The sequence below is a fragment of the Physeter macrocephalus genome, chromosome 18 (genome assembly GCF_002837175.3).
Source record: "Physeter macrocephalus isolate SW-GA chromosome 18, ASM283717v5, whole genome shotgun sequence".
Lineage (NCBI taxonomy): Eukaryota > Metazoa > Chordata > Mammalia > Artiodactyla > Physeteridae > Physeter > Physeter macrocephalus.
Window position 1 is genome coordinate 31,488,864 of NC_041231.1, and position 25,446 is coordinate 31,514,309.

The 25,446-nt window shown below is 41.9% G+C and overlaps 1 protein-coding gene across 8 annotated transcripts in view; it reads left to right on the forward strand.

Annotated features, from left to right (window-relative positions):
- CADPS (calcium dependent secretion activator) overlaps window positions 1-25,446 on the forward strand; it is a 489,257-nt gene that overhangs the window by 227,189 nt on the left and 236,622 nt on the right. For all 8 annotated transcript variants that reach the window (XM_024124105.1, XM_024124106.1, XM_024124104.1 and 5 more), the window contains 2 exons: window positions 7,469-7,702; window positions 12,851-12,972. In XM_024124105.1, the coding sequence (XP_023979873.1) occupies window positions 7,469-7,702; window positions 12,851-12,972 (356 nt within the window). The remainder of the gene's footprint in view (window positions 1-7,468; window positions 7,703-12,850; window positions 12,973-25,446) is intronic.

Sequence of the window (25,446 nt, forward strand, 5' to 3'; positions counted from 1 at the left end):
CAAGCAACACATGCAGCTCAATAACAAAAAAACAAACAACCCAATCCAAAAATGGGCAGAAGACCTAAATAGACATTTCTCCAAAGAAGATATACAGATTGTCAACAAACACATGAAAGAATGCTCAACATCATTAATCATTAGAGAAATGCAAATCAAAACTACAGTGAGATATCATCTCACACCAGTCAGAATGGCCGTCATCAAAAAATCTACAAACAATAAATTCTGGAGAGGGTGTGGATAAGAGGGAACCCTCTTGCACTGTTGGTGGGAATGTAAATTGATACAGCCACTATGGAGAACAGTATGGAGGTTCCTTAAAAAACTGAAAAAAGAACTACCATACGACCCAGCAATCCCACTACTGGCCATATACCCTGAGAAAACATAATTTAAAAAGAGTCATGTACCACAATGTTCAGTGCAGCTGTTTACAGTAGCCAGGACGTGGAAGCAACCTAAGTGTCCATCGACAGATGAATGGATAAAGAAGATGTGGCAGGGGCAAGTTGAGAATATAGACGCAGACCTACTAGAGAATGGACTTGAGGTTACGGGGAAGGGGAATGGTAAGCTGGGACAAAGTAAGAGAGCTGCGTGGACATATATACACTACCAAACGTAAAATAGATAGCTAGTGGGAAGCAGCCGCATAGCACAGAGAGATCAGCTCGGTGCTTTGTGACCACCTAGAGGGGTGGGATAAGGAGGGTGGAAAGGAGGGAGACGCAAGGGGGAAGAGATATGGGGACATATGTATATGTATAGTTGATTCACTTTGTTATAAAGCAGAAACTAATACACCATTGTAAAGCAATTATACTCCAATAAAGATGTTAAAAAAACCCAAAAAACTCTCTCCCTTGGCCCACACCACTGGGTATTTTGATACCTAAGGATGTTACTGACAAGTTAGAACTAGACTTTCTTGGCCTGTGAAATAGGCAACTAAAGTAAATCTTGGTCAAAGTATATGGAGGGTATATTTAAACATTCAGGAGGATTTCTATCAGAATCTGCCCACTACTATTTCCTGTTCTCCTGGAAATTGACTGTCTTCTTTTGCAATATTCATTCATGCCAGTGGCCCCCTTGCCACAGTTACTTGGTTCTGGAAGTGGACTCCTCACCCAAGTGGAACCAATCACATCTCCCAGGCTGCCCCGGCCATTAGTGATTGGTCCAGAAATGGATGCAACTAAACCAATGAACCCGTTCAGTGGACCTGTGGACTGTAGGCCAACAGAGCTGTGTCTTGTAGTGGTAGAAAGATGTCTGCAGCCATGTTTATTTCTCCAATGTAGGGGAAAGAAAATAAAAGAGTGAAGCTAACATACATACAAAGATAAACAGTCAGAATTTACTGAGATCCTCAGGGTGTTCAAGCCCCTGGATCTACTTCTTCCTGACCGTCAACTGGGTAACTGTTTTTCCTTCAGTTTAGTTGGATTCCAAGAAAAGGAAATTCTACTTCTGCTTAAACCAGCCTGGCTAATACTGAGGAAGAGTGAGAAGTATCTCATCTACTAAAAATTAAATATCAAGTTCTCAGATACAGGCTAGTTCCTGAAAAGATATTAAAACAAAGCACCCATGCTTATCTTCTTTTAGCATGCCCTGATTTTTCTATTTGTAGCATCACAGTGAATTTTATTGAGGGTGTGCAATTCAACCCATATGGCTGAACGTCAGCTCCTGTAAATATCATGACCAGAAATTCCTGGAGATAGATGTCATCCATCATACATAATTCACTGTGTTCTCTGAATTATAAGGTGGGTAGAGTGTCTTGATTGCAAATTAGAAGCACCAACTCAAGGAAGCTTTTAAAAGAGGGGATTGATTCTAGGGATCAAGCAATGTCTCACAGAACCCATGGGCAAGGTACAGCCAAGACCTAGGAAGGGAGTGGAGCCAGAGGCCACCATGTGGTCAGGACTTTCCCCCTTCCCTTGAGTCTGTGTGTCCCATTCATTATTCCTTCTTTCTCTGCAAACCATCTTTCTTTGCTTCTCAGATGGGAAACATGGCTCTTCCACAGTTCTTCGTGTTTCCAGGATGGCCAAATAGGAAACCATTCAGCCAGTCAACCTCTCTCTCAAATCTTTCTCCCAATCTCCTCTTTCCGCTTTTCTCACAAGCCCCTCACATTCACAATTTCAAGAGTCAGGCTTCTGACTGGCCCCGCTTAGTTCAAGGGCCAACCCCTAGAGCAATCGATCAGTCCACCGTGGAAAGGGGGTGAGGGTCTCAATGAACACGTGCATGCTAGAGATACATCACTGAGGGAGAGGCTGGTACCGACAAGGTAGGGCTCTGGGTAGGGTGATCGTTATGAATTGGGAGCGCCTCGAAGATGTGTACAAGATAACTGTTGCTTATGCGGTGTTTACTATGTGCCCAACTCTCTTCTAAGCATTTAACATTTGAGAACCTACCTAACCCTCCAACAACTTTATGAGAAAGGTGCTCCTAGTATCCCCATGTCATAGAGGAGGCCGAAGCACAGACATTAGAGGCCTTAGCCAAGCTCATTCACTGACCAGAACCTTCTCTCTTAACCAGTATGCACACTACCATTACAAAATGCCTTCCCAAACATAGAGCCTCATTTCCCCATCACCCCAATCCAAAGATCCAGCATGCCCTTCACCCAGGCCTTCACCTTTCTGCATCCTGACCTCTCTCTCTGCTAATCAGTCCTTTATTAATTTGCACTGGCTATGCAATTCACGTAAACTCTCATTTAGACCTGTGACAAATGATCCTGCGAGTTAACGATGATTCTCCCCAGTTTAGGCGCATCAAAGAGTTTGTGACGTATCACAGTTCACACAGCTAGTAAGTAGAAAGCCGAGTGCTTTAATTCCAAGTTTCACGTTCTTTCTTCTGAGTAGTCAGATGACAGGCAGGAAGTTACACCAGGACAAGACTGCCCCCAGCTCCTCCCTCCCTGACGGTTGCCCCCTCCAGGAAACTGCTTTCTCTCTTGCATGAAAATTTGCTGTGCATTCCCTTCAGTTTATCCAGAAGCCCAAATGAAGCAAAAGCAGCAGGCAGGATGGGCTCCTGGAATTCTGAATCCCTTCCATTTTGATTTCCTTGGCATCTGGGAAAGAGGTGATGGGGACCTCGGTGGTTCCGCCAGCAGCATTCTTATCCTCACGTGCTTACAGAAGGCAAACGTTTGTCCTTTCTTCCTGGGAGAGAAGGGAGGCAAGTGCAAGGTGGCTTTCCTCTACCCACAACCCTACCCTGTAGTCTATCAGTTCAGTCGCACCAACATCCAACGAATCATCAGAGACGGCTGTGTGAGCCCTCACTGTGAACATCAAACACACTGCCTTAAAAGCTCCGTGAAGAGATCTGAATGCATTTTTTAAAATCTGGTAGAAAAGACTTCTTAATCCCTGCTCAAACATTTTCCCAAATCCTCTCGTGTTGACGTTAAAGAGTTCCCAAATTTCACCCAGGAATTAAGCCTAAGTTATTTAAATTGTGTGATTAGAAGTTGACATTGGAGCTTAAACAGGCAGCTTGTGGCATTCGTGCTGCTGTGATATTTGCCAGTTCTTTTGGCCACATTTTGGGTAAAATTCCAGAGTTCTTGAGCTGATTATATAAGACAAATACTACAGCTTTTATAATAGAGGCAGAGGTCTGGGTGTGAAACACCATTGTTTTTTCAAGCTATCATTTCAATGAGGAGTTGCCCTTTAAACCATATTCTCTGCAGAAGCAAAAGGACCATCTCATACTACGGTCCCATTGCAGATACTGATGATGTGCCTAGGTGAGAAATGACATCCAAATATTTCCCTGATGGAAAAGTTCTGCTCCACACATTGCCAACAATCAGATAAAAGTGGAATCCTCTCCTACCAGAGAATGATACCACCCCCAGCTTACAAATGAATGTTGTTGTACCTGGCATCTACCCTGTGTCCAAGCGCATGGTAGAAATTTAGTTCAATTTTTGGCCTGCAGGAATGTGTGTCGGGAGCTTCTCCCGGACTCTGGCCTTTGTCAGGCAGCTAAGAACCCAGGGGAATCTGAGTTCAAAGAAACATCTAAATGCGAAGGGCGTTCATTCAAGGAAAAGGAAGTCCATCTAATTCATAAAAGATGAGGAAGTAAAACTGAGCCACTTAAGGACAGCTTTGAGTAAAAGGACCAATCCAGGAAACTATTAATATAATACCTGTGCCCAAAATGCCTTCTAGTGTCTGTGAGGCTGCTTTTGAAATGTGTTTATAGTGGGGCTGCCGTTGAAGACCCCTTTAGAAACTCAGCCTAGATTGACAGAATGCTATTCCTTCTCAAGGCTTAAGTACTCAGAGTAGAAAAATGGCCTTGTTTTCCCTTGCAGACGTCAGTGGTTTTTTTGTAAATTTATTTTTTATTTATTATATATATATATTTTTGTCTTCGTTGCTGCACGCGGGCTTTCTCTAGTTGAGGCGAGCAGGGGCTACTCTTCGTTGCGGTGTGCGGGCTTCTCATTGCAAAGTACGGGCTCTAGGTGCGCGGGCTTCAGTAGTTGTGGCTCTCAGACTCCAGAGCGCAGGCTCGGTAGTTGTGGCGCATGGGCTTAGTTGCTCCACAGCATGAGGTATCTTCCTGGACCAGGGATTGAACCCATGTCCCCTGCATTGGCAGATGGATTTTTTAGCCCTGCACCACCAGGGAAGTCCCCAGACTTCAGTTTTATAAGCATCTTTTTATGATGTCATTAGGAACTATCCAAGTTCTGGGAGGAGTGGTCATTCTTTGGATTTTTCCAGTATTCTCCTGCAGAAAGTTTGGTGGATGCCAGCTCTGGTCCAGAGTTGTGGTGTCTGTAATCACTGGGTCTTCTTCCAAAATTTCAAGACTGTGGGGTTAAAAGGCCTTGAGTGAGTCCCAAAGATGGGTGTGATGAAGGGACCACACTTGATAGTAAGGCTGATTGGCAGGAGAGAACCCACTTCACAGACACAGGGGTTTTTCTCTCCATCTCCATGGCAAATGCAGGGCCAGCAGCTGCCAGTAGAATCAAAGATACACTTACCCAGCTCCTCCAATATTCCATATAGTTATAAGGTATGGGCCCCAGGAAAAGGAGGAAAGAGATAGATCAGTGTCCCAGCCTTCAGGCTGTTAGTATGTAACCTGTGCTGCTTGGCAGCCTTTAACATCAATTAACTTACCTCATTCTTCTCTTCCCTTGTTAGAAGGACCATGTTCAAAAGAAGATGGGGAAGTATTTTGTGACCACATTCAGTTATATAGACCTTCTTGGATTCGTGGTTGCCTATTACATTTTTCTCAGAAAAGAGCAAATAAAAGTGGCCCTGTCTCAGCCAACTCAACCCAGTGTCAAACTCTTCCTCATCCATCAGACTCTCAGCCTAAGGGTCACCTCCTCCGGAAGGCTACCCTTGATTCTCTCAGGAAGAGATCACTTCTCATCTTCTTCCATCAAGCATCTACTTCGATGTTTCCTTAAAGATCTTTCTCTCTACTGGCTGTAGGCTCCAGAACAGTTCACATCCTTTCATCATGATCTCCCCATGCCTAACACTGTGCCAGGCACAGTTTGGGCGGCAGTAAATATTTTCTAAGTGATGATGGCCCAGCAGCCCAGGGCCTTTGTCATAAAGGATACGCACATTTTTGAGGCTCACATTTGTCTTCTGATTGAGCCCAAGAATGATAAAAAGCCAGCCCACTGTGCAAAAGTTTCGAAGATATGAGTCTTGAGTATTGAAAGGAAAATAAGAGAATCTCAGGGATCTAAAATGCAAGAGGAATAACTTGGCTTTCTTAGAATTAGAAAACCAATAAACGTCAAAGCTCCTTTCTGTGACTCTAAATAGCCTCTTCTCTCCTCTTCTCTTCCTTCCCTCCTTCCTTCCTCTCTCTCACAGTCTCTCTCCCCCCTCTATCTCCCCATCTCTTTCTTGCTCTTTGTCTGGTTCTTACTCTGCTTTCACTTGGTCCAATATGGACAATATGGCAACCACCCAAGAGTCTATCTTTATGATCTTACAGTTTCACCACTGATCGCAGTCTCAACATCTCTCAGTTCAAATGCTTGAGAGATTAAGTCCAGTTGATTGCTGGCCACTTAGTGGAATTAGCTGGATGATTTTAAGTCAGGTGCCCACATATTAGACATCTTATTTTTCTGCCCCCCAGAATTGGCAAACCAATCCATGTTCCGTGTGACCCAGGTGGAGTTCTACCCTGAGCCACAGGGACAGAGGAAATAGCTCAGGCCTAAGCAATTCAACATGACATCACTGGCTATGGAAACTGGTTCAGGGTATGCACATAAGTCAGACTTCAGGTGAGGATTCTGAGATAAAAGATCCTCCATCTTCTGTGAGCATTACAGGAGGAGATGTTCACTCTTCCTTTAGATAGTGTGATGTGGTGTTGTGAGGTACAGATCTTTAGCAGTCGTTTTGTCACATTAGAAGGAGCCAGACTGAGCCTGAAGCCAGCCCAGAAGAACCCAAACCAAGTTTTGGAGGAAAAACTCAGTTATAATGATATTATCTGACTCGTGATGCCAGTCTTGCCTGAAGCTGGTTCTACCCTAGGACATTTTCAAACCTATACATTCCTTCATTGTTTAAGCGAGTTCAAGTGGATTTTTCTGTCACTTGCAAAAAAAAAAAAAAAAGGGAAACTGATTTGATTTGCCACTCACCTGCTCGTTTATGGAGCTGGGCTGCAGAGAGCACGTTCATGTTTCAAGTGGGAAATGATTCTTTGAGAAGGTGATTGATCCAAACTCTATTCATCTGAGGCACCTGGACAACTCAGAGGTATAAAGTTGGCTCAAGCATGTTGCCATTACAACTGAACTCTTAAGAAATGAAAAAATATAGAGTTCAGTTCTGATACTGAATTGCTTTATCTTCTCTTCTAAGGAATTTTAATCATGTTTTTCATCACTTCATTAATTTTTTTTCAATTTTTCTTCAAAACAGTTAACTATTCTTCTTAGAAATAGCCGCAGGCTGTGTTTGAAACATCTCAAATGAGCTCCTTTTGAATTATTCATGTGAGAAAATCTCTATAGATATCCAGAAATAGGGTGCTTTTCTGTCTCCTCAGCTTAAAAACAACTGGCTGCATTTTGCTAAAAAGAAAAACTGTTTGAATTGAGACCGGATTTGAAGAACATCACCCCATTTTTCTTTCCATAGATCAAATTTGCTGGAGAAAACTTGGTGGGGGGGAATAGAACTATAATAAAACATTTGCCTCTTTCTTACTATATGTTTATGTATGTGTTTCTTACCTGTTAGAGATTATAAATAACTAGAAGGCAGGCAGCTGCCTACTCAACCCAGCTGAACATTTTTCTAGCAAGATGCCACAATTATCTGGGCAAATGTCACTAGTGGTAGATGTCAGCAGAGCTCTGGACTGTGTTTACTCCTCTGCTCATTCCTTTCTCTTTCTTTACAAGGAACGCAAATTTCCCAAGTTTGTATCCAAAGAAATGGAAAACATGTACATTGAAGAGCTGAAGTCATCCGTCAACCTGCTCATGGCCAATTTGGAGAGCATGCCAGTTTCCAAAGGCGGCGAGTTCAAGCTTCAGAAACTCAAACGCAGCCACAACGCTTCCATCATGGACATGGGTGAGGAGAGTGAGAACCAGCTCTCCAAGTCAGACGTCGTGTTATCTTTCTCCCTGGAGGTAAAAGCCCTAGACCCTTGGAAGTTTCCTGGCGTCGCAGGCAGGACATGGGTGATGAGATGCATCACCATCAGCTTGTTTTCCTCCTTGCACCCCAGGAGCAGTTATTAAAATAACAGCTTGCTAAGCATAGCTCAGCTAATCGGCAAGTAATTTCCCATCTCCAGGCGACCATACTTTTTTCCTTAGGAAATGTAGTCCTGAGAACCACTTACTAAATTTAACGTTGGATTACTTTCCCCGACTTAAAGCAGTGCTTAAGGGTTTTGTAAATACCTTGCGCAATTTAGCAAGTAACCTTTTGGCAACCTGTGTTGCAAAAAGAGCAATCTAGCATCATTTCATGGTGGGTTGTCGGTTTTCTCTCCCATTCTCTCTCCCTCTGGCTGCCCCGTTAGAGTCCCTTGCTGCAGTGGAGACACTTTTAGTTTGTCTCATCACCCCAAGAAAGAACCCATTTTGGCCAGAACTGTGGCAGAAGACTCAACATGTCAATCTTTCTCTGTAACTTTTACTCACATGTTTGTTTATCATACATATAATTTAAGGAGTAGGTCTGCTCTAACTACATCAGAATTATTGAAAACTGGTTCAATATGCACATTTCCTGCACCACCCAGAACTGCTGACCCAGAGCTCTAGAGGATGAGAATATAAAATGGTGCGGTCACTTTAGAAAACAGTTGGGTGGTTTCTCAGAAAGCTAAACATAAAATTACCATGTGATCCAGCAATTCCACTCTTAGATATCTACCCAAGAGAGATGAAAACACGTCACCACAAAAACTTGCCTGCAAATGTTTATAGCAGCATTATTCATTATAGCCCAAAATGGAAACAATCTAAATGTCTATCAGCTGGTGAAAGGGCAAAATGTGGTTCGTCCATATGATAGAATACTCTTCACCAATTAAAAGGAACAAGGTACTGATACATGCTTTGATTTAGATGAACCTCCAAAACGTTATGCTTAGTGAAAGAAGCCAGACACAAGAGGCCACATATGGTTTTTTTTTTTTTTTTTTTTTTGGCGGTACACGGGCCTCTCACTGTTGTGGCCTCTCCTGTTGCGGGGCACGGGCTCCGGACACGCAGGCTCAGCGGCCATGGCTTACGGGCCCAGCTACGAACCCATGTCCCCTGCATCAGCAGGCGGACTCTCAACCACTGCGCCACCAGGGAAGCCCCACATATTGTTTGATTCCATTGATATGAAATGTCCAGGAGAGGTAAATATCTAGCAACAGAAAGTAGGTTAGTGTTGCCTAACACTAACAGGCAGGAGGTAGAAACGGACATAAGGGACCTTATTGGGGGAGATAAAACTGTTCTGAAACCGATTTATGATGACGGTTTCTACAACCTAGTAAATTTATTTATTTTTTTAAATATTTATTTATTTATTTGGTTGTACCAGGTCTTAGTTGCGGCAGGCAGACTCCTTAGGTGTGGCTTGCAGGCTCCCTAGTTGCAGCACCTGGGCTACTTAGTTGCAGCTCGCTAGCTCCCTAGTTGCGGCACATGGCCTCCTTAGTTATAGCGTGCGAACTCTTAGTTGCGGCATGCGTGTGGGACCTAGTTCCTTGATCGGGGGTCGAACCCAGTCCCCCTTCATTGGGAGCACGGAGTGTTCACCACTGCGCCACCAGGGAAGTCCCTAAATCACTGTATTGTACACTTGAAATGTGTGAATTATATGATATGTAAAATATGCCTCAATAAAATTGTCAGGAATAAATGCTCTAGGCGGAGTATAGCCCTGGAATGTGCATCCTAATGAGCTGCCCAGGTACTGCTTACACACTCCAAAGTTTGAGAACCATTCGTAGCATATGAAAGCTCAAAACCCCAAAAGGATTTTATGATAATCCAACATTTAGGGAAACCAAGAGAATAGATCAGATTTCTATAGATTTAATTAAAATTTGTAAAGACTAAATTAATATTTGAGAACATCATCAAGGCTTGCTGTGAATTAACTGCAGGTAATTTGTTTTACTGCGCTCAGTTCAGATTGAGATAGTCACATTACAGGGTTTTCAACATGTATTTTGCAGGTGGAAGAGGCAGTATTCAATTAAATATAGAGCACTTGGTTTGTGAAAAAATCATCAGTGTAATTTCACACAAACTTCCTTTCTTTTTTTTTTTTAATACTGCCACCTGAGATACTGAATGCTTTTTCTTAGGTGTCTTTGAATTTGAATATTGCCAATTAAAGGTGGCAATTTCTTCCCTACTGCCTCTTGTCTTTCTGCTGAAAGTGGGGGGGAAGTGGTTTATTGATTTTCATGAAGCTTTTAAATCTGCAATTTTCTAATTCTTCATCAGTATTCAATATTACACAGCTGATTATCTAAAATATAGACGTGGGAGAGTCCCCAACCATACTCTCAGACGTACATGATTCAAACAGGCTGTAACTTGTAAGTACAAGTACCGAATGAAATGCTCTAGGCTTCCCAAATACTGTTTAATTAGAACACTAAATTGGACATCATACTAAACCAGCCAGCAAAAGGCATTGAGTATCTATTTGTGAATGTGTTTTGGCAGACACAGTTAGGGGGGTAAAAAGAGAGAGAGAGAGGCCTGTCGTAGCATCAGGGCAGACTAGGTTTGAATTTGCAGGTTGGTACAAGACATATTTTATGTAATTATAGAATTGCATGTCTAGAAGGGACAGCAGAGATTCGTTACCTGGAGTAAGAGAACTGAGGTCCAGGATTACAAGTGACATGGCCCTGGGTGGGTGGAGTGCTCTGATGAAAAGTAATAGGTATTTGTAGAATCCTTCACCATCATTCACTCAGTGAATCCTCACAACAATCTTTCAAGGCATTTGCAGATGTGGAAACAAAGCCTTGGAGTGGTTAAGAACCTTGCAAATGATTACACAGCAAGTGAAAATGCAGATTCGGGATTTGAACTCATCTTTAAAATTCTAAAAATTGTATTCTTTCTCCAGTGCCCCTCATTTCTTTTCATTTGACGGTTCTTTCCACCCAGTGTAAAAATTTCAGTTACATACATCATCTCATATGATCCTCACACAACGGCCATGGAGAGAGAGAGAGAACACGTATCATTATCCCCACTATACAGATGAGGAAACTGAGGCTCAGGAGATTTGAAAGAAAAGTGCAGTGACTTCAAGGTCAAGATCTGCCTAACATCACATGAGTAGTACACTGGCTCCTGGATCAGCAGCATCAATATCCACATCATCAGGGAAATGGTCAGAAATGAAAAGTCTTACATACACACACTACTATATATAACATAGATAACCAACAAGGACCTACTGTATAGCACAGGGAGCTCTACTCAATATTCTGGGATAACCTATATGAGAAAAGAATCTGGAAAAGAATGAATATATGTAGAGGTACAACTGAATCACTTCGCTGTACACCTGAAACTAACCCAACATTGTAAATCAACTATACTCCAACACAAGTTTTTAAAAAAAGAAAAAAAATGAACAGTCTTGGGCTCCACCCCAGACCTGCTTGTCAGCAACTCGGGAGGTGAAGCCCAGCCGTGTCTGGTTTAACCAGCGCTCCAGGTGATTTTGGTTCACACTAAGTTTGAGAGCCCCTGGGCTATTAAGCAGCAAAACTGACCTGTGAATCCTGATTCAATGCCAGCCCTATTGTACTTCCTTGCATCAAGCCCATTAAAAAGCGTACATTTTTTGCACACCCACATCCTTCTTGGGTAATGCCATTACCTCTTTTGGAGTACAATCCAGTAATTTTTTTTTTTTAATATACCTTGGTCTTTAGAGATCTCTGATTGTGAGTCATTTGTTTCCGATTTTTAAATCAGTGTCTCTGTCCTCTCCTCCCCTCTGTCCCCTCCTCTCCTCTCTTCTCCCTTCTGTCTGATGAGTGGCAGCACCTGCCACTAAATATGAAAATAGCAGGTGCTTGAATGGAGTTTGAGGGTAGTGGTGGGAAATGCCAGGAATTGTAAATGATATAACTTGTTCCATCGAAACACCAGCCTTTTCCCTCAGTCTAGACAGACAGTATGCAACTGCAGGCTTTTTTTTTTTTTTTTTTTTTTTTTTTTTGACCCAACAATGTTGGCCTGCACAGAGTTTGTGTATTTTATTTCTCCCCTTTAAAATTATTGTCAAAATTTCAAAATCAGATTTCTGACTCTGATTCTGATTCTGATTTCCATTTCTCAGTAGGAGAAATTGGAGTATTTGGCAACTCTGGACTGGGGTAAAACAAGGCAACAATGGGCTGCAACTGAGTAGTAACTGCTCCCTTTAGGTGGAGTGCTCCCATTTGCCACAGTCCCCCCTACTCCCTATTGTATCTCTGACTCTCATGCTAAATGGTGCTTGCCCTTTATCTTAGCACTTGTGTTATCACTTATTTTATTGTAAAGAGGAAAGTGAATTCCTTGGCCTATGTGTCCATCACGTTCTGAGTTAAAAGCTAGACTATATATTTTTTAAAAATAGGAGAGTCTATTTCTTGTGGAAATGAAAAATCATCTTATGTTTGTGTGTGCTTTTAATTTTTATTTATTTATTTATTTTTGACTGTGTTGGGTCTCCGTTGCTGCGCGCGGACTTTCTCTAGTTGCAGCGAGCAGGGGCTACTCTTCGTTGTGGGCACACAGGCTTCTCCTTGCGGTGGCTTCTCTTGTTGTGGAGCACGGGCTCTAGGCGCACGAGCTTCATAGTTGTGGCACATGGGCTCTAGAACGCAGGCTCGGTGGTTGAGGTGCGCGGGCTTAGTTGCTCCGCAGCATGTGGGATCTTCCTGGACCAGGGCTCGAACCCGTGTCCCCTGCATTGGCAGGTGGATTCTTAAGCCCTGTGCCACCAGGGAAGTCCCCATCCTATGTGTTTAACACAGAAAAGAGTAGCCCGTTTCATATAACCTGTCTAGCTCCTATGAGCTTCTGAGTTACTGAACCTCGTCTTTCCATCTGCAAGGCAATGCGATACACTATGAAGAATTGTATCTTCATGCTGGACTTGTCCGAGCATGGCTGGTAGAAACCTGATAGAAACCATCAGATACCTGTTGGGTTTTTTGTAACTTCTTATGTATATATTTTCCCCGGGTGATGCTGCCCATAGACTTTGGCAATAACCTCTGCTGTGTGTGACTCTGTTTCCAGGTGGTGATCATGGAAGTCCAAGGCCTCAAATCCTTAGCTCCAAATCGCATTGTATATTGCACGATGGAGGTGGAAGGAGGAGAGAAACTACAGACCGACCAGGCCGAGGCTTCAAAACCAACGTAAGTTATGTTTCTCCGTGGTTCGTCTTCCAGAAGATTCTTCTCATTGGCACCATTTTGGCCAACTGCAGATTAAAGGTTTGGTTTCCCCAGCAGGTTATATGAGACATACACCTTGTTTATTTTCCAAACAAAATGACTTGACTACATTTTTATTTGGCAGCCTTAATAATGTTTCCAACTCCTTCAGAGAGGAGAACAGAAGGAAATTCAAGACACAGCCTCCTTTCTGGAGGCTCTATGTATCACCTTAGAGAGTTTAGTTACAACCTGCAGGCTTCAGTAGGATGTGTCGGAGAGTTTGATAGAAATCTGTTTTCATTATATTTACCAAATAATATTTTGTTTATGGTATGTACATTTTTTTTAAAAACCTTTCTCTGTGCCACAGTTATGACTATATCAGCAAAGCAGTATGTTACATTAGGCACAATCTATTAATTTGTTAGATCAACACATATTTGTCAGATGCTCACTGTGCCTGTGTACAGGGTGCTGTTGAACAGTGGAAAGGAAAATAGTCCCTGTTGTTGCCCTACAGAGCTTATAGAGTGGGGGAGCAGAAACATAATGGCACAAATTTATAGTTACAAATAGATATAAATGCTGAGAAAGAAAGAGTGCTTTGTGAGGAGACAGCAGGGGGACCTGAACCAGTTTGTGGAGACAGAGTCGGAGTAGGCCTTCTTGAGGAGTTATAAGACATTTGGTCTAATATTTAAAAGTTGAGCAAAGGGGTTGGGAGCAGAAAGAACGTTCCAGGCAGAGTCAGCTTGTGCAAAGGCCCTGTGGTCAGCAGAGACCCTGGGGCAAGGAGGCATTGAAAGAAGGCCAGTGGGGCTAGAGTCCAGAGAACGAGGTATGCCATAAGCTGCCGGTGAGGCAGGAAGGGGCCACACCATGAAGGACCTTGCTAGGCCCTGGAGAGGAAGGATGGGCATGTATGATTAGATATGTGTTCTGAGACGATTACTCTGACTACAGTGGAGAAGGCCAGAGTCGATGCAGGAGACCAGTTAGTATTCTATTGCATTGGTTCCCAGGAGCGATGATGATGAGAGTCAATAGACTCTTAGGCTGCAAAAATTCTTGAGAGATCACCACTCTCTTTCCTCCCTCCCCACTGCCTCTCTCCTTTTCTTTTCTATCTCAATTAAGCCAGCCGAGGCTAATGAGCATCTTTTTTTATTGTTGTTAATTCAGAAGAAAGTCATAAAAAGGATAACCCATAATGGCAGCTCACTGCCTCTCCTCCCTCAAAGCACTAGGAGCTGTTTGGCAGAACAGGAATAAGGTACCAGGATGTTCAAACAAAATAGTTCAAAGAAAGCACTGAATGTTTCCCTGACTAGAGAAAAATCTGAGGGCATTGTATGCCTTCAAGTGGTTCTTTGCATGAATAGGCAAAGACCTTAGATGCTCAGATCTGGGTGAAATTAACAAGTGTATGGAGGAGGAAATGGAAACCAAAGCAACTTGTCGCACACCATCCTTCCTCCCTTTTTGTAAACTGAGTTTCAAACTGAAAATGAATGCAACTTCTTTTTTTTACCACCGTTGATAAAAATCCCAGTTTTTCCCCCAACTGTCACCACAGCCGGATCATAATCAATGCTATTATGCTGTTGCATTATTTATATGTGCCTTTGAAAAATGTGTCATGTAGGGGTAAGAAAAACCTCTCTGGTGTTTACGCTAACCTTTTAACATGTCGAGCCCAATATGGTATCATATGTTAGAGAAGGAAGGAGAAAGCTCTCGTTATTCTAACAGGCTGTTGTTTCATTTAGGCTATTTTAACTCAAAATATAATTCAGTTTATTGGGTTTAAAGGTTTCAGTTACCAGAGTAAATGATGAGCTGATTTTCATGTGCGTATGAATGTTTAAAACAGAGTTTCAGATTAGAAATAAATATGGAATGCTTTGGTCGACCTACTTGATATGCTTATATTTCACATATACACTTACTCATATCCATCCACATGCATTATGTCCATATGAATACATCTCACACTGAAGAAGTATAATTTTTTTATTCCTCTTCAGTCAGTGAGGGAGTATTACCAAAACCCCACAGAGGGCTTGTTTGTTTGTGTTTTAATACAGTAAGAACGCAACTTTCATAACTCGCGTCAAGTCAAATCAGTCTGTAGTGGCTGTCCAAAGTGCTGTGTTGAGAAGTGTTCTGAAGCCAAATCTGTATTCCGAGGAAAATAATGCATGATCGACTCATGCAGGAAGAGGTGCACGTGCCCTGTATTTGCCATTTCTAGAGTATCTCAAAGTGATATACCCAGAGTATGAAATCTACCAAAATTCATGTCTCTTCTTGTCTCTTCTTTTCTCCTTTCTAACATATACATTCTCCTTATAATCTCTACTCAGCTGCCTTCTAAAGCCAAATTCTTCTTCCACTTCTCTTCTTTGCCGTTTTCTTTGTCATAGTTCACTGCTAATACTTCTCCTCTGCCTCCACTTTTGTCTTGAGAGGATGAATGAGCCTGTTTGTGCAGGTGCATTTTCTTCCTCGTCTCATGTTTGCACTTATTCTGCATCCTCTCCATCCTTTCTTTTCTTTGAAGCTTACATTTCTTCTCTTTTTCCTCCCTGCTTCTACTCACAGTTTTTCCCATTACTGATCTCTAGCTGTCATCTCTGCTACTTGATTTTGATTATCCCAAAAAGTACCCTTTGGAGGGTCATCTTTCATGTGTCCTAATAACTCCACTTCATCATCTGACAAATTTAGCCTTTTTCCTGCCCTCTTCATCTTCTGATTCTTGTCTTTAACGATTCCTACAGCTAGTCGATGTCCATACTTTATTGATACATTCTAAAACCAAGATTCCATTCAAGTCTGTTTTATTTACTGCTTATATATTCTCTTGTTGCTGCTACCAAGTATTTTACCCAGTAACTGGAACTCTAATATCTTATCCTATCACGTGTCTACAAGGAATTTGGCTTTTTCTTTTTTTTCCAAGTACAGTCACAAATGCAGGAGTACACTGCATGACCCAGTTTGTCCAAGAGTGCTTTTTAGAACTCTAATATATAGACTACTCCAAGAAAAACAAGGATGGGGAGGGTGGTATTATGGTCAAGTGAGCCTGGGAAATGCCAGACATTACATTTTTTCTGAGTTATTCACAGCGTACTTTGACATTTTAAAGGCTTTGAGGATTTAATCACAGAAAATAAACCTTTTTACCTTTGTTTATTCATGAGTTTCCCAAACTTTTTTCAACTACCACCTATTAGCATCCATTGGAAATGCTGTTCTATATTGTTGAAACCTAGCAATGGAGGGTCCAAGGTCTCTGTCACCTCCTCTGTCAAGGTCACCTCTTCACTTATAACCAGGGCCCTGCCCCCAAGTGGTCATTTTGAATTAGGTGCATAATATAAGAAGGCTGTTTTCATGAGTGAGATGTATTTTGTGGTTGGAAAACGTGTGTGTGTGTGTGTGTGTGTGTGTGTGTGTGTGTGGTCATTTTGAATTAGGTGCATAATATAAGAAGGCTGTTTTCATGAGTGAGATGTATTTTGTGGTTGGAAAACGTGTGTGTGTGTGTGTGTGTGTGTGTGTGTGTGTGTGTTCATCCTTCATTTTACCAGTCTCTTTGCTACACATGGGTTATTTCCAAGCCGACTGTGGATCCTCTCAGTGCTGTTGTCCTCCTCTCCTGGGTTTTTAACGCAGGAAGCCAGAATATGAAAATCAGAATTTTTCACGAGATGTATTTACTTTTAAAAATATTGCCTCCATTTGTGAGACACCATTGCCGCTTCTGGCAGGAAACCACTGAGGGTGCTGAGGCAGGGCAGGAGTAATTGAAACCCTGTTTTGTGGTGAGCAATCTCAGGGAGTCATGGGAATGCAGAAGGGAAATATACCTTGTGTATTCAAGAACCCAGATATATTTGTCCACCTCCTATGAAATAGAGCAGAGGAATTTTCTTACCACAAGACAGTGTTTTTCTTTTTTTTTCCCATTTTTGTTGAAATATAGTTGATTTACAATGTTGTGTTCGTTTCAGGTGTACAGCAAAGTCACTCAGTATATACATATACATATATATTCATATATATACATATATACATGTATATATATTCTATATATAGTATATATATTCATATCTATTCATATATGAATATATATTTGAATATATATATTCATATATATTCATATATATATTCAATATACATATACATATATATTCTTTTTGAATATTCTCTTCCATTATAGTTTTTTTGGCAAGATATTGAGTAGAGTTCCCTGTGCTTTACAGTAGGTCCTTGTTGGTTACCTATTTTATATATAGTAGTTTGTATCTGGTAACCCCAAACTCCTTATTTATCCCTCCACCCCCCCCCCCCCCTTCCCCTTTGGTAACTGTAAGTTTGTTTTTTATGTCTGTGAGTCTGTTTCTGTTTACTAAATACAGTAAGTCCCCTACATGCGAACAAGTTCCATTCCGGGAATGCGTTCATAAGTCCAATTTGTTCATGAGTCCAACAGTTAGCCAAGGTACCCAACTAACACATTCGGCTACATAGTACTGTACTGTAATAGGTGTATAATACTTTTCACACAAATAATACATAAAAACAAACATTTTTAATCTTACAGCACAGTACCTTGAAAAGTACAGTACAGTACCAGCTACATCACCACTGCTTTTATGCTTGCTTCTGGACATGTGGGCTTGAAATAAAGATGCTGTACTACTGTACTCTATACAGTACTGTACAGTAAAGTACACAAAAGCACAACAACTTGTAGAGGATGCATGCACGTGACAGTCTACGCCAGAAACATGAACTAACTTACGTGACTGGACATGCAAACTCACGTTCGCATCTTTGAAAGTTCACAACTTGAAGGTTTGTATATAGGGGACTTACTGTAGTTTCACTTCTGTCATATTTTAGATTCCACACATAAGTGATCTCATATGGTGTTTGTCTTTCTCTTTCTGACACTCTTCCCTTAGTATGATCATCTCTAGGTCTATCCACGTGGCTGTGAATGGGATTATTTCATTCTTATTTATGGCTGAGTAATATTCCATTGTATATATATACATATATATATATATATATACCACTTCTTCTTTATCCATTTGTCTGTTGATGGACACTTAGGTTACTTCCATGTCTTGGCTATTGTAAACAGTGCTGCTATGAACATTGGGGTTCATGTATCTTTTTGAATTAGAGTTTTCTCCAGATATATGTCCCGGGGTGGGATTGCTGGATCATATGGTAGTTCTGTTTTTAGTTTCTTAAGGAAACTCCATACTGTTCTCCGTAGTGGTTGTACCACTTATGTTCCCACCAACAGTGTAGGAGTGTTCCCTTTTCTCGCCACCTTCTCCAGCATTTATTACTTGTAGACTTTTTAAAAAAATATATTTATGATTTTATTTATTTATTTATTTATTTATTTATTTATTTTGGTTGTACCGGGTCAGTTGCGGCTCTCAGGCTCCTTAGTTGTGGCATGCAAACTCTTGGTTGCAGCATGTATGTAGGATCTAGTGCCCTGACCAGTGATCAAACCCAGGCCCCCTGCATTGGGAGCACGGGTCTTAACCACTGTGCAACGGGGGAAGTCCCTACTTGTAGACTTTTTTGATGATGGCCATTCTGACTGGTGTGAGGTGATACCTCGTTGTGGTTTTAACTTGCATTTCTCTAATAATTAGCAATGTTGAGCATGTTTTCATGTTCTTTTTAGCCATCTGTATGTTTTATTTGGAGAAAGTGAATTAATTTAAATTTAAAAATATTAAGTAAAAAATAGCACAGGTGGTACCTAGATATGATAAACTATCGTGAAACTATCTTGTTTGGTATGTGGAAATGGCATAGATTGGGAAGATGATATGCAAATTACTTTAATTTGGGAGAAATGATGTAAGGAAACCTGATACATTCCCTGAGTACAAGATATACTCCCAAATGACTGTCTTTCTCAGTGTTTTCTTACAGTGCATATTACCCTCCAATGAAAGCATGTCCTGAAGACTAAATACAAGAGAAATTTAAGTAATTTTGCTGAAAAGAAAGGCAGTTTGAGTTAGCAGCCCAATATTGTGCTAACTCCTCTGAAATTATGTTCTTCTGAGTTGAAACCAAGGGTGCCACTTGGTATTTGATTATTTAACAACTTTATTATTCCCTGACAAACCGTGGGCTTTATGATACATGGATTTCATTACTGTCAAGAATTTGAAAATACAATCAAACCATTTCCTGCCATTTTCCAAGAGAATAAGAAAATAAAATACCCTAATGGGTAAATCTTGCTATAGCCCTAGCATCTTCTAATGGCATCTTATCTGATGAGAACATATTTAAAAAAAAAAAAAAAAAAAAGAATAAAACACAATGACTTGCTATAACATTTTTCTTCTGTGAAATATATTATTTGTCCTAATGGCACAACTCAGAGTGGGTTGGGCTTATTATGCCCAAATTATTCATAGAAATACAGTTCCATTAAATCATCCCACATTAAGTCAGTTACAGAGTTAGAAAAGGAAGTCATGCCCTCCAATTCCTTTCCTCATGTATCATCTTTTTGATGGTACTTCCTTCCTCAATTTAGCTAAAAATGTTTTCTCTGTACTTGGAATGGTTTAAATGGAAACAGAGTACATTTCCTGAATGGCCCCTTTGAAATTTAGGTATAAGGGAATGATGTGAAAGGTAGGCACTTACATTTCCTCAACAAGTGTACATGGGGTGCTCTACTTGTGACCAACTAGTACTGGGGCTACAGCCATGAATAACACCTCAAGCCTTGGCCTCATGGAACATACATTCTAGTAAAGGACACAGGCAACAAACAAGGAACAAATAAATATACAAGATAATAACAGAATGTAATTTGGTTCCATAAGAAATGAACAGGCTGCTACAGTACAAAGTAATGGGAACGTATGTTACTCAAGTGGCCAAGGAAGCTCATTCAGAGTAGGTAATGCGTGACTTGATAACCTGAAGGATGAGAAAGATCCAGCCATGAGAAGAGCTGGAAAAGCATTCCTGGCTAGGGAACAGCATGTGCAAAGGCTTTGAGGGAGGAAGGGGCTGGATGTGTTCCCGGACTTAAAATAGAGCAATGGGAATAGAGATTAGTCAGAGAGGGAGAATGTGCTACAGGAAGAGTCAAAAGATCAAGGCAGGACCAGACAACTCGGGGCCTTCTAAGCACATGAAAGGTCTTCATTCTAAGACCATGGAGAAACCATTGGAAGATTTTAAGCCAGGACGGGTACGATTGGATTTCCATCTTGAAACCTGAAGCCTCTTTACGGCCCAGAGTAAACTTGAAATGACAGGCATATTGGTCAGCCAATATGAAGCACATACTGTTTGCCAGGCATTAGTGTAAATTGGGGGATAATACAGACATGGCCCTCGATGTTGTAGAGCCTGGAGAAAAGCTGGCTGGAAACATCTGAGTACCTGGGCACAGAGTGATCAGTTCTTCAGGAGCCACTATAGCTGCTGAGAACTGCAAAGCCACCAGATGGAAAAAAGAGGGAGGCCTCCTGAGATTCAGCTTCTTTCTTGTCTACCTTTCTTGAAACTCCAGCTCAAGGTCGCAGTCCAGAAGACATTTATGTAATACTGAGTGAAAGCTTGGATACCATTTCTCTCATTTTTCCTTTCTGAGGAAAAGGCTTAGCTTCATTCAAAGTTAATTAAATCATAAATGGTAAAGGCCAACGCTGACCCAGAAATTCAATTTTGCTAGGTTCCCTGAAGATGTGTGGATTAGGAGGAAGCACAATTCTAATCACAGTTTGGGATGCTCAGAGACCAGCAAGCATCGTCCAAAAGCCACAACTTGTGTTGAAAGCCAGTTTGTGTTTGTTTAAGAGCTGGAAGGTGAAAGTAGGCTGGCTGCTAAAACAACAATCAGCAGGGTAGCTGGTAGAAAGGAGCAGGATGCTAGAAGAGAAGCTTTGGAGAAGGTGCTCCAAGTGCTGCATCCTCAGTTAGCCACCCTCTCTTATGTAGGTCACCAAGCTTTCTGGCTTTACCGTGTCCTGATAAGTGGTATCCAAGGCTCCTTCTCTCTCAAGAGTTTTATAGTTGTTTTGTTTTTTTTTTCTTCATCTAGCTAATCCTGAGAAGAGCCATAATGGTAGAACTTAATGCAGAATTTTCAGGAATTGCAAGTAACAGCGAGTTGGTGAAATTTCTAGAGTTGGTAGGAGTTTCAGAAGTGGATAATCAAGTGGTGACTGGAGTTTGGCAGTTAGACAGTGATGCTCCATCCAGTTGTGAGACATCCGTGAAAGTTCTGATTTCACGAGGAGTCCAGCATTGGGTGGGTATGAAACAAGGATGTATTTTGTAATAGCCCTTTAAGGACTAAATGACAGTAGGTCCATTTCCTGTCTAGTTCAGCTCCTTGAGTATCTTCTCTGAGCTTACTTGCCAATTACATCCGATGATGACGTGAACTGAGAACTGGACTGATGGCCCAATCACTGTTCAGTGGAAATACAATTCAATACACGTCTCCCCAAGTGTGAAAAACTGCTGTAGTTGTTATTTAGTGATCAGGAAAAATATTCCTACACTTACCTGTAGGAATGAGATACAGCCCAGAAACTCTAAATTCTCACTAATAAGAAAACAAGAGAGGCTTGGTTTAGATTCTTTGGTGCATAGAAGCAGTACAGTGTTGTGGTCAAGAACACAGACTAGGAAGGCAAAGTGCTGGATCTGAATCTCAGCTCTGTGACCTTGGGCAGGTCACCTAACTCTCTGTGCCTCATTTTCCACATTCTTGAGAAAATTAAATGAATTAACATATATAAAACACTTAAAACAGTGCCTATCACATGGTAGTCCTGCTGGCTATTATTATCATGGCTTCATTCTTGTTGAGAGGGAGAAGGGAGACATGCAAAAAAAAAAAGTGATCTGAGAGTGGCATGGACATATATACACTACCCAATGTAAAATAGATAGCTAGTGGGAAGCAGCCGCATAGCACAGGGAGATCAGCTTGGTGTTTTGTGACCACCTAGAGGGGTGGGATAGGGAGGGTGGGAGGGAGGGAGACGCCAGAGGGAGGAGATATGGGGATATATGTTTATTTATAGCTGATTCACTTTGTTATACAGCAGAAACCAACACACCATTGTGAAGCAATTATACTCCATTAAAGACGTTAAAAAAAAAAAAACCGAAACAGTGATCTGAGTCTAAAATAGTAATCCCTAACATTGATCCAACACTTTCTATGGGCCAGGTACTATACTAAGTACTTCATAGTCAATGTCTTATTTAATGCCCTACTGAAATTATAATACAGGTACTATTGTTACTCCATTTTACTGATGGAACTACTGAGATTCAGAGAGGTTAAGTGACTTGGTCAGAGTTGCACAGATAACACACAGCTAAGCCAGGAGCCAAACCCAAAGGCTGTAATTTTTGCTCCTTCAGCTCCCCTGCCTTTCTGAAAGAAATCACTTCCCTAGAAGAAAGTCTTTTTAATTAGCGTTAACTACTCAGCAGAACTATCTGAGAGGGCTCATTTCCTTTCCGTAAACTCAGTTATTTTGTGGGTGAAATCACTGCCCCTATTTAAGTGGTGATGAATGTGCTGGCACACAGGTGTTCCACGTCAGTGCAGGCGCTCAGCTCAGCAGGTGGAATTCAGCCCATAGGCAGCCGCACTGTGAGGTGCTGTGTGTGCACATCTGCAAAGAAGAGCCAGAGGTGCTTACAGAATTCCAGGAGAGCCACTGATGATCATCATCCTTCCTCGGGGAAGTCATTCTCAATAACAATTGCTCCTACCATTTATTCAAATATCCTAGGCACCAGGCACTGAGCCACCTGGTACTAAATGGTAGAGATGCCCAGAACTGGCTGTGAATCCCAGCTCCACCACTTATACCCACTGGGTCACCTTGGGCAACTGGATGCTCCTCACTGAGCTTCAGTTTCTAACACTTTGCAAGGGAGGCAGTCGTACATCCTACCCCATGGGGTTGGTGTTGAAAAACAATATGACCCAAGCTAAGGGCTGAGTACAGTGGATGGCATTTCTTGATTAATATTGCTGATAGCCAAAAACCCATTATAATATCACTGAATCCCAGACGGTAGTGTTAAGAAATAGATACTCACTTTCCCCTCATTACATATTAAAAAAAGAAGCTCAGAAAAGTTAGGAAGGCTGCCCTAAAGTCCTCTAACTCCCCAAACCCTGGTTGTAGGGTTCTAAGCACACGGAAAGCAAAAAGCCACGTCAGCCAAAGGAGAAAGGGCACTATTGCCAAAATGCTTTCCAGAGCAAGAGGACAGACCCTCAGCATAGGCTGCCATCAATTTAATGATACAAGACCTGGTTCCCAGGAGAGAGAGGAATGGAAAGGGCAGTGGTCTCCTTGAGTCCTCATGCAGACTCCCAACACACCTGAGCATCTCGCCCCCTACCGCTTGGATCTCCACAAGCCCATTCTTCCAGCTTCTTTCTGGATCAGAGCCTTTGTTCAAGAGAGGTCAAGTGCCGCTGAGATCATACTTTCTACATGTTCCTCAGTGTCTTGTTTGTTTTATGGCAAAACCCCCTGTGCTGTGATGTATAGATCACCTCACTGCAGGGATGCCAAGGGGTATGAGGCCTCCGAGGAATACAGATGCTCTTCTTGGCATGATGCCAAATCATCAGGCTGTTTGGAAGCCTCTGGGGCTCTGGTGCTTTAGTTCTGGAATCCTTGAAAGTTCCCTGGGTTCATGGGTAAGGACTTACAAGCTGTCACCCCCAGCCCATAGCTTCTGGTTCACAGGATTTGGGGTGGAACTGCTATTTCAGAAAGCCTTCAGTATATGGAATCTGGTTGGAAACATTGTAGTGATTATGTGGAAAATAAGGCTCAGCACAGGCATCAGAGCAAAAGCTTTGGGTGAGACAATTCTAGTTTGGATTTCAGTTGTGCTGCTGACATTGTTACAGTGGGTAAGTTACTAAATCCTTCTGAACCGCAGTTTCTTCATCTGTAAAATGAGGCTAACGATACTTACAAGCTTGTTGGTGAGGTATCTATTTAATAATATATGCAGAGCACTTGACACAAATCTAAGAACTATTATTTTTATCTTTATAATTGTTGTTGCCATCGGTGGGGCCAGGACGGAAAGGAAAACAGCACAGGCCATCAGAGTCAGGTGGTGTGAACAAGAGAAGCTTAAGATATTTTCTCTCTCAATTAGATGTCGGTTTTGGGGGTTTTAAAAAAATTTTATTTTATTTATTTTTTTTGGCTGCGTTGGGTCTTCGTTGCTGCACGCGGGCTTTCTCTAGTTGCGGCGAGCAGGGTCTGCACTTCGTTGCGGTGCGCGGGCTTCTCATTGCGGTGGCTTCTCTTGTTGCGGAGCACGGGCTCTAGGCGCGCGGGCTTCAGTGGTTGTGGCTCGCGGGCTCTAGAGCGCAGGCTCAGTAGTTGAGGCACGCGGGCTCAGTAGTTGTGGCTCACGGACTCCAGAGCGCAGGCTCAGTAGTTGTGGCTCACAGGCTTAGTTGCTCCACGGCATGTGGGATCTTCCTGGACCAGGGCTCGAACCCGTGTCCCCTGCATTGGCAGGCGGATTCTTAACCACCGGGCCACCAGGGAAGCCCCTTAGATGTCGTTTTGAAGTTTCCCTTGGAATGTGTACATTTATTTTGTTGGGGAGGGGGAAATCCCCCCCACACACACCCCTCTGGAGTTCTTTTGGCTGGTCTAATAATTAAATTGACACAAGACAGGTTAACGGGGAAAAAATTAAATTCGTTCGCATAGGAGGTCTCATAAAAACAAGACCCACAAAGTGACCAAACTAGGCTATTTATATATCATTTATAGACAAACAAATAATAATTTGTGAAGATTTAACAAAGGGGTTTTTGCTTTGGATAGGAAGCTAATGAAGAAGTAACAAAATTTGTTTATACAGTTTTCTTAGCCTTGAATCCCCTAGCTCTGGTGATAAGGATGCTTTCTATCCTCCTGGTGCAGCGAAGATACTTTCACGTAGGAGATTTATGTCCTGCTGTCAGGGGGAAAGAGGGAGGTCAGTGTGGGGTTTTTTTTATATCATTTCCCGCTACTGGCTGTTTTCCAAGTAACTCTAATTCAGAATAATCAGTACTGCATGTGGCGTACTTGGGGGCAGCCTGCTGTGAGCCCCAGCAATGTGTAGATTCCTTACTCATACCTGGAAAAATCTATACATCAGGCTAGTTTTCATATAATGCGTTACATATAATACATGGTCAGTAAGTCTTGATTGACTCAGATCTAAGCCTTAATGCGAATGGTGAAGGACTCTGGTCAAAGCTAAAAAGTGGATCCTACTGGATGGGCTTGGAAACCTCTTTAGAGTACTCATGGCCGTAACAATAATTGTGGCAGAGATTTCTCCACTCAGACAAGTGCTCAATATCCG